Source organism: Chiloscyllium punctatum, chromosome 41 (genome assembly GCF_047496795.1).
Source record: "Chiloscyllium punctatum isolate Juve2018m chromosome 41, sChiPun1.3, whole genome shotgun sequence".
Lineage (NCBI taxonomy): Eukaryota > Metazoa > Chordata > Chondrichthyes > Orectolobiformes > Hemiscylliidae > Chiloscyllium > Chiloscyllium punctatum.
Window position 1 is genome coordinate 40,727,700 of NC_092779.1, and position 10,270 is coordinate 40,737,969.

At 39.8% G+C, this 10,270-nt stretch overlaps 1 protein-coding gene across 1 annotated transcript in view; it reads left to right on the forward strand.

Annotated features, from left to right (window-relative positions):
• The window catches only part of mak (male germ cell-associated kinase), a 233,517-nt gene extending 227,940 nt beyond the window's left edge, over nucleotides 1-5,577 (forward strand). The window contains exon 16 of the mRNA XM_072560769.1: nucleotides 4,515-5,577. Within this exon, the coding sequence (XP_072416870.1) occupies nucleotides 4,515-4,672 (158 nt within the window). The 3' untranslated portion in view covers nucleotides 4,673-5,577. The remainder of the gene's footprint in view (nucleotides 1-4,514) is intronic.
• Nucleotides 5,578-10,270: the final 4,693 nt, after the last annotated feature.

Here is a 10,270-nt window from a genome sequence, read left to right on the forward strand (position 1 = left end):
CACTAATTTGCTCATACCTTGGGTTAATTTGCATAATTCTCTGCAGTCAGTGAGGCAAGTTGAAGCATTTTCTAAGAAGGTGATCCCTTCCGTAGTTGTGGTGACGGGGCCAACTTCTCCCAGAATTATCCTCATTCACTTCTTACCTGCACCCTCTGTTGGATGCCCTTGCTCTTAAGAAAGCTTATAGGATCCTTGGGTTTATAAATAGAAGCAAAGAGAGTAAGAGCATTGAAGTGATGCTCCACTCTACAAATCATTGGTCAGACCACATTTGGAGAATTGTGTTCAGTTCTGAACACCTTATTTAAGGAAGGTTGTTAAAACCCTATAGAGATTTCAAAGGAGATTTACTAGAATGATATCAGAAATGAAGGATTTTAGATGCATGAAAAGATTTGACTCATTCTTCTGGGAGTAAGAGACGATTAAGAGGTGACCTTATTGAGGTGTTTAAAATTATGAACAATTTTGATAAAAGAACGTTAGAGGAAGAAGTTGTAAATAGTTGTTTGTTAATTATTCTCCCCGTGTCTGCGTGGGTTTCCTCCGGGTGCTCCGGTTTCCTCCCACAGTCCAAAGATGTGCAGGTCAGGTGAATTGGCCATGCTAAATTGCCCGTAGTGTTAGGTTAGGGGTATGGGTGGGTTGCGCTTCGGCGGGGCGGTGTGGACTTGTTGGGCCGAAGGGCCTGTTTCCACACTGTAAGGCATTTGATAAGGTTCCCCATGGTAGGCTTATGCGGAAAGTCAGGAGGCATGGGATAGAGGGAAATTTGGCCAATTGGATAGAAAACTGGCTAACCGGTCGAAGTCAGAGAGTGGTGGTAGATGGTAAATATTCAGCATGGAGTCCAGTTACAAGTGGAGTTCCGCAGGGATCAGTTCTGGGCCCTCTGCTGTTTGTAATTTTTATTAATGACTTAGATGAGGGAGTCGAAGGGTGGGTCAGTAAATTTGCAGATGATACAAAGATAGGTGGAGTTGTGGACAGTGAGGAGGGCTGTTGTCGGCTGCAGAGGGACTTAGATATGATGCAGAGCTGGGCTGAGGAGTGGCAGATGGAGTTCAACCCTGCCAAGTGTGAAGTTGTCCATTTTGGAAGAACAAATAAGAATGCGGAATACAGGGTTAATGGTAGGGTTCTTGGTCAGGTGGAGGAACAGAGGGATCTTGGGGTCTATGTACATAGATCTTTGAAGGTTGCCACTCAGGTGGATAGAGTTTGTAAGAAGGCCTATGGAGTATTATCGTTCATTAGCAGAGGGATTGAATTCAAGGGTCGTGAGGTGATGTTGCAGCTGTACAGGACTTTGGTTAGGCCACATTTGGAGTACTGTGTGCAGTTCTGGTCGCCTCACTTTAGGAAAGATGTGGAAGCTTTGGAGAGGGTGCAGAGAAGATTTACCAGGATGTTGCCTGGAATGGAGAGTAGGTCATACGAGGATAGGTTGAGAGTTCTCGGCCTTTTCTCGTTGGAACGGCGAAGGATGAGGGGTGACTTGATAGAGGTTTATAAGATGATCAGAGGAATAGATAGAGTAGACAGTCAGAAACTTTTTCCCCGGGTACAACAGAGTGTTACAAGGGGACATAAATTTAAGGTGAAGGGTGGAAGGTATAGGGGAGATGTCAGGGGTGGGTTCTTCACCCAGAGAGTGGTGGGGGCATGGAATGCGCTGCCCGTGGGAGTGGTAGAGTCAGATTCATTGGCGACCTTTAAGCGGCATTTGGATAGGTACATGGATGGGTGCTTAATCTAGGATAGAAGTTCGGCACAACATCGTGGGCCGAAGGGCCTGTTCTGTGCTGTATTGTTCTATGTTCTATGTTCTATGTTCTATTCTCTGTTATACTTTAAGAAATAAAGTTGTTAATTTTTACTTTCAATAGTTCTTGGCCTCTCTGATTTTCACAGGTTACTGCACAGGATAAATCTTTTCTAGGTTGCTGGTTTAAATTAAACAGGGGGGTTGACTCCGTGTCGGAAACATTTTCACAGAAAACTATTATGTTTATGTCACAAACAATGTGTCGGATACAGTTGTGTACACACGGATCACAATTCTCTTATTTTTCTTAGAACGCTTTAAAGACAAGAATACAAGTCTATTTCATTGGAGTCTTATGTTACAGACTTGTTTAATTTAAAAATTGTGCATGTTGCGGGTCGTAAGAATGTAATCGCAAATGCGTTATCGCAGATTTATCTGATAAAGTTTAGATGAGATTTGTATTTATTTAATATTATATATCTATACAGATATATGGGAATAAGTTAAGGTGAACTTTAATCTAAGTTATCTGTATGAAAATGAAGCCATCTTTTCATTATGATAGTTATTTTTTTTCTTAGAAGGGGGTGTTATGACTCTTCTTTTTAATTCAAATGCCTTCCTTGAACTGACTGCTTTGGCAACCATAACTCAGGCATCCTAAACATGTGGTCAGCCCAGCAGAGTTGATGTCAGATGGTCATTGGCCTCAGAACTGCTATTGGCTTGTTCAGTTGAGGTTAATATGCCCTTCCTCTCAGTTGGTGCAGGGAATCTGTTTTAGGAGTATTGATGATACTCCTAAACACCCCTGGGGTGTTGGCCAAGTTGTGGAGCCATAGAGAAGAGTCAGAAGGATGACTGCCTTATTTACAAGGAATTTGGGGTCAGCAGGAAGGTCACGGTCATTGAAGAATGTCATCCTTAGGCATTCAATGGCAGTGCTTGCAGATTGGATGCAATGTTGATTCTCCTTCCTGACGTCCACCTTAGATCAGAGGTTACTTCCTAGCTAGGATGTATTCCACATTTGGGGGGGATTTCTCTGTTGATCTAAATGGAAGGATGGACTGACACCTGACCAGGACAGTTTGGCAAAACATTTTGAGTCTCTTGAGCTTAAAGCTGAGACCAATTCATCAATATTCTTCTGAGAAGGCATTAAGTGAGACTGGAAGATTGTCTTCTGAGTGGAGATGAAGTTGTTATCTTCAAGCTGAGGTTCCATAAATGAGGTCTAGGTGAGTTGCTGTTCAGAGGTTGGTGCACACTCAATGGCCCATATGGCTTCTGTCTGCACTGTAGAGATTCTATGGCTGGGAGAAGGTGCCTAGCAAAGAATTGGGTAGTGATCTTCTGGGAGAGTAGGGAATTCCTCAGTGGTTCCTTTTTCTCCTTTCTTGAAGATGTCGGTGTTGCAGCATCCCTGAAATCAGCAGGGATTGCTTCTTTGTCCCAGATTTTCAGAAATAGTTTGTGGAGATGATCGGTAAGCTCAGCTTCTTCAAGTTTGAAAATCTCCATCCACTGCTGTGGCTTTTTCATTCTCCATTTGTCTATTGGCAGCTTCAACTTTTGCCACACATTAATTAGGAGTCCAAGATCATCTTTGATGGAGAGTTAGGGTATTTCTGCAAACACCTCATCAACAGTTGCGTTACATTTTTGAAGTTCTTTAAAGTATCTCTCCTTCAGAGGCTGATGTTTTCCTTGTCTTGCTCCATACCAGTTTGAGGTCAAGTGCTTTGGGTCCTAGGTGGCACTGAAGAAACTCTGGTGTCATGTCTGTCAGCAAGGAGTTGCAGCTCCTTAGCTTTCTCAGTCCACCATTGGTACATGATTTCTCCAGTTGTTCTTTGTAAGTCTGACTTTGCTATTTGATTCACTGGTGATACTGTTTTTACAGGCACAGAGAGATATCCTCTTCTTTTGATGAGGTCTTGGAAATCTGAATTGTTGAGATAGGAAATAGTAAAGACATGAGAAAAACTGTAGTGGATGAAATGCAATGTGACAGAGTGTAAACCTATCCACGTTGAACCGAAAGAAGATAGATTAAAGTATTTTCTAGATGGTAAGAATGAGGGAGAGACTTAAGGGTTCTGGTACAGCAATCAATTTAAAAAAAAAGAGGTGGATAGGTACAAAAATGATGTAAAAGATCAAAGGAATCTCAACTGGTCTGAAATTTATACTTTATCTATAACAGACCGCTGGATAAAATGCAGCTGAAGTTTTACATCTAGATTTAAAAACATACCAACCAATATACAAATTCACCAGAGTTGACAAGACTAAAAGGAGTAAATTATGAGGGTGGGTTTCATAGACTAGGTTTTCTCAATATGCAAGATTAAAGGTAATTTAATGTGTAAAAGATTTAATAAGGCAGATTTGAAAGCAACTGTCTCCTTGACTGGGAAGATTCCAGAACAAAAAAGACCATAACTTTAAAATTAGAATTTGACCATTCAGTGATCATTTCTTTACCAAAATGTAAATAACAGTGAAAATGTAGAATTATGTTTCTCAGAAGGCTGCTGATGCTCTGTTAATTATGAATTTCAAAGGAATCACAGGTCAAAAAATCAAGCCATAATCTAACTGAATTGACAGTACAGTTTGAGGGCTGTGTTTCTCTATTCCATAATTTGCCAGATGAATGTGAAAGTAGACAATGATTATCTATCTTTGTGTCATCAAAATCATGTACTCATGGAATAATCTTTTTTTTTCCAAGACTACGATGCATGGAAAACCAAAATAACCAGGTCTCAGCTCCCAGGTCCCAACTACAATCCTACGAAAAAATCCCCAGGAGTTTTAACTCATCCACCAACCATTGAGTCAGTACATGGAAGAACTGATTGGACAACTAAATATGGTGGCCATAGATAGACCATCAACACTCTGTGCTATCAACCCCTACTGACCATCTTGAGCTGGGAGCTGCTGCTAGCCCAAATGAAACCGCAGCTTCAAAACTGTCTGAAAACTGTAAAGATTGTAAAACCAAATCATATTTCATTTCATTTAGGATGGTATTATTTCTGATTGATTGTTCATGGATTATTTTCTGTCTTGGAATCAAGTGGATCTTCTCAAATTTCAAAATATAATAGTCTGTTTACACTTTAATTAGTCAGGCGATGACTGCAGCTCTAGACTATGCAATGTTCCCAGTAGAAATTAATTTAAACAATTTAATATTTAAATATTTTTTATAATTGATTTTATTTATATACATGTGCCTTGTAGATATTATATCATTATGACTTTTCTTGACATTGTATCTAGTACTTGAGAGTCTAGAACAGATCTTGATGGTCCTCGTACACTATAAAAGGGAGCTTTACTAATGATGATGCTTCTTTACAACAGACTGGAATGAATGGTGCCAAGAAGTCAAAGAATCCAAGTCAACTTAGAATGTAATATTTGTTTCTTGTTTCATTATTTTAAAAAATAGAGATCAGTATTTCTTGTTTTAAAAAAATTGAAGAACTCAGATGCTGGCAATCAGAAACATAAACTGAAATTGCTGGAAGATCTCAGCAGGTCTGGCAGCATCTGTGGAGGGAAATCAGAGTTAATGTTTCGGGTCTGGTGATGCTGCCAGACCTGCTGAGATTTTCCAGCAATTTCTGTTTCTGTATCAGTATTTCTTGCCCAGATTTGACAGGAGTTTTAGGCACCAGAGGAAGAGTGACTGATCATCATATCAGATAACAAAAAATTCTTAATAGCTGCATATTCAGCTTCTTAAAACCTAGTTCTATGTATAATGTATGTCCTTGCTCAGAAAGTCTCACATTCTTTAAATAATTTGTTTGAAGTGCAGTAATTTCTGTAGTTGTTAATATACAATTAACAAAGTAGTAAAGTTTGCTGTTCTTATTAAAATTTCTTTTAAGTTATTGCAAAAAGGAAACTAGTAAATGCATTTTAAAATTAAATTCCTTTACATATGTGGTTTGCTATTGAAACTGAATAGTATGTGAAAAGTTAAGTAACAGCTGTCAGTTTTGCATGGCAGAAAAACTCTCAAACTGATTTCTTTTTATTCTTTCATGGGATTTGGGCATTGCTACCTGGACCAGAATGTATTATCCATCCTTAATTGTTAAGAAAAACCTGAAAGAACTGCTGTAAATCAGAAACAAAAACAGAAATTGCTGGAGAAACTCAACAGGTCTGGCAGCATCTGTGCTGAGAAATCAGAGTTCACGTTTTGAGTAGATAATTGTCCAGCAAGGAGAGTGAAAAGCTATTAATTAGGACTGTTAGTGGCTAAAAATGGGTTGTGTGTAATAGTAGACTGTGATAACAAAGCCTGGGTTAGGGTAAGGACATAGAGTTCAGTTGCTAAAGTTGTTGAACTCAATATTGAGTCCAGAAGGCTGTCGAGTTCCCAAGCAGCAAATGAGGTGCTGTTCTTGCAGCTTGCACTAAGCTTCACTGGAGCACTGCAGCAAGCCGGAGACATAGATGTTGGACAGGGTGAATTCAATTAAAGGAGAGTATTCCCTAGGGAAAACAGCATCAGCCAAGTTCATGGCACCACTGATCATGTGACTGTCCTGCTAATAGGAAGGAAAATGAGCACAGGGCTATAGTGGTAGGGAATTCAATAGTCAGGAGTACAGGAAAAGGTTTACCAGCATGTTACCTGGTATGGGGGGATTTAGCTATGAAGAAACATTTTTTTTCACAGAACACAGGAGGTTGAGAGGTGATCTGATTGATGTTTATAAGATTGTGAATGGCATGGATAGAGTGGAAAATTGAGGCTTTTTCCCAGGATTGAGGCATTTCACCACCACAAAAAGAGATTAACTTTTAAGAATCTTACTCATCAAACACACAGGATTGTATTTTTTTCAGGTACACTTCATGTGCTTGCATTTATAGAAGTCTCTGGTGAACTCCTTATCACTGCCAGCCTGCTGGGCACAATCTGATTTTATTTTATTTTCATTATATGTACCTAAGTACAGTGAAAAGTTTTATTTTGCAAGCAGTGCGGGCAGATCATAGCAAACAAGAACATCCAAATTATAGGGTGCTTAGATAGAGGGAAGCATACAAAGTTAAGGCTGCTCAGGAGGTTGCACAAAGTAAGATCAACATTAGCAAAATCAACATGAAATTAGACAGGCCCATTGAGCAGTCTAATAACAGCAGAGACAAAGCTGTTCTTGAACCGACTGGTGCATGTGTTTAAGTTTCAAAGAGAACATTACTGGGGTGGGAAGGGTCTTTGATAATGTTGGCAGCCTTTTCACGGCAACGAGAAGTGTAAATATAGTCCATGGATGGGAGGATGGTCTGGGCTATGTACGTATCTTTCTGTAGTTCCTTACATTCTGGGCAGAGCAGTTCCTGTACCAGGCTGTTATGTACCCAGATAGAATACTTTCTATGATGCGTCTGTAAAGGTCAGTGAGGATCCTTATGGACAAGCCAAATTTCCTAAGCTGCCTGATCATCACATCTAGATGGGAGGTCCAGGACAGATTGTTGACTCTCATCATTCCTAGGAACTTGATGCTCTCTCGCTATTCACCTCAGCACTGTTGATATAGGTGTCCTCCTCCTTTCTTCCTGAAGTCAATGACCAGTTCTTTAGTTTTGCCAACATTGAGAGAGAGATTGTTGTCGTTGCACCACAACACCAAGTACTCTATCTCCTTTCTGTATTCTGACTCATCGTTGTTTGATATCCAGCCTGCCATGGTGGTGTCATCAGCAAACTTGTAGATGGCGTTCATACAAAGATTGGCTACACAGTTGTGGCAGTACAGGGAGTACAGTAGAGGGCTGAGAATACATCCTCGCAAAGCACCAATGCTGAGGATTATCATGGAGGAGGCACTGTTGTCTTTTTTTTTGTTAGTTGCTTCTGATTGCAGCCTACTTTATATTGTTAGTTTAATTTTCTGACTATTCTCCATTTTTAATAATAAATGGGTATTACTTTGCATGAGGACAACATGAAAAGTTTGTGTAAGTAAAATTGGAACCTGGTTTTTACAGCTGGTAATTAAAATTTAAGTAAATAATAATCATCACTTGAGGGAGCCAAAGATCTATGGGTTGGAAAATTGCAGAAGATGAAGGAGGGGTGACTGTTGAATTTTAGCCAAATTAGTGCACTTTGTTATGGTAATAAATTAGCTGCTTGTATAACTATGATAATGACTTTCTTGTGTGTTGTGCAGCTGTTACATACCTCTGGTATGATCCACATTCTTCTGGAAAAGATCACCTTTGGTTCAGTGATACCACTTGTTTTTCTATTGTTTTGCACAATAATACAATGGAAATAGAAGCAAACTAGCCCATAGGTTCCTTGAAGCAGTTTTGCCATTCAATACAATCATAGCTGACCTTCTGCCTCAGCTTCATTTTCCCACTTTATCCCCATGTCCGTCAATTACCTTAAAGACCATTTTACCTTAATCTCCATCTGGAATATATTCAATGACAATTGCAGGTTCACAATCCTCCGAGTGTCTCTTGGTCCAAAAACGCAGACTCATTTTTCCTACAAAAATTTGTGATCAATTCCTATCACTGTGCACAATTCAACATAGCTGTTTAAAATTCAGACTATAGTGTACAACCTATATTTCTGCTTGCTGTACCTTACAATGCACAATCCATTAAACATTGTGCTGAAGCATAGACTGGAGTTACAATGGGACCATGCGGAAGTCCCAACATAGCTGATGCTGTAGGAATTGCCTGAGAAGTGGAAACCTCCAGTGGGAAATTTCTCAATGTCTGTAACCCTCTGGAAAAAAAATCAGGATGATCAAGGACAGAGAATTAGTTTGGGCCACGGTGAGATATAGTAAATGTAATACTTTGCTCGTGCAAGCAGTTTATGGGTCCTCTACGGCAACCACATTGTATGAGAGGGTATAGGGGAATAAATATGGGAACTTGTCAGAAATGTATGATGATAATCAAAGGGGATTTTAATCATATATGTAGACTGGATGAAACAGATTAACAAAGGTAGCCTGGACAATGAATTCATAGTGTTTTCAGGACACTTGCTTAAAACATCATGTCATTAAATCAATCGGAAAACAGCCCATTCGAGAGCAATTAGAAAGTGGGCCATACTTTGTGTGGTATAGTCAATTCTGCAATAACGTGCATTTCTTTGACGGGAATTAGCTAAAACGCGATTGAAGAATTTAAACAATTATTTATAGAACATGAACTTTCCTTATCTCTTACTAGTTATAACATGATTCTGGCCCCATTAGTTTAAGTGGTGCTGCTATTACATGATTTTCTTGTAATGCAGGGTCGCACAGGAATAGAATTGTTGTATTATATCAGAACTGACTGTAATGTGCAATAATACAGGATTATTGCATCCTCATATTAACAACATATTAAAATTCACATTCAGTTTGAGGGAGATAAGTGGGAATCAAACACAAGTGTTATAAAGTTAAATAAAGACAATTATCTGGGCATGAAGACAGAGTTTGCTAAAATGAACTGGAAAGCCTGGTTATGGGATACAGTGCAGAAAGAATAATTCAGAATATACAACTTATGAGAGAGATGATGACCTAGCGGTATTTTCGCAAGATTGTTAATCCATAGACCTAGCGAAATAATTGCACAGATACCGGTATCCCATAACCAAGTCACCCTTTATTTATATTTGCATAGTACACTCACTGGCTATGGCTAGCCAGCTTGGAGTCAGTCCCTGAAGTGAGGAGATTCTGAATCACTTTATTTATATCTGTCAGCCAGGGGTCCAGAGAGGCCCAGTTCAACAAATCCAATCAAGGATGTCATAATGAGTTTCACTTGATTCCAATCATTACATCACTTCCCCCACTCGGTCCAGGGATACAGGCATAGCCATTATCATGACTTGGAGGTGCTGGTGTTGGACTGGGGTGGACAAAGTTAAAAATCATATACTGGATTAGTGGTGCTGGAAGAGCACAGCAGTTCAAGCAGCATCCAACGAGCAGCTCGTTGGATGCTGCCTGAACTGCTGTGCTCTTCCAGCACCACTAATCCAGTATTTGCTTTCCAGCATCTGCAGTCATTGTTTTTATCTCAAAGTTAAAAATCACACAACACCAGCTTATAGTCCAACAGGTTTATTTGGAAGCAGTAACTTTTGCAGCGCTGCTCCTTTGTCAGGTGGTTGTGATGAAGGAGCGACTCTCCGAAAGCTAGCGCTTCCAAATACACCTGTTGGACTATAACCTGGTATTATATGATTTTTAACTTGACCTCTATCAGGTAGCTTTTCCAGCAATGTTTTTGCCGCAGATCCAGTTTCTCTAACATGGGCAGCATGTACTGGCCTATAACACACCTCTTGCGACTGACAGGAGAGTTTTCTCTTCTTCCAGCTTTATTGGTGTCAATGCTGCTTCCATCTCAGACTCTGAGGTTTCCTTGACACTAGATGGAGGCAGAGAACCCCCAGTTTCAGACAGCCCTTCT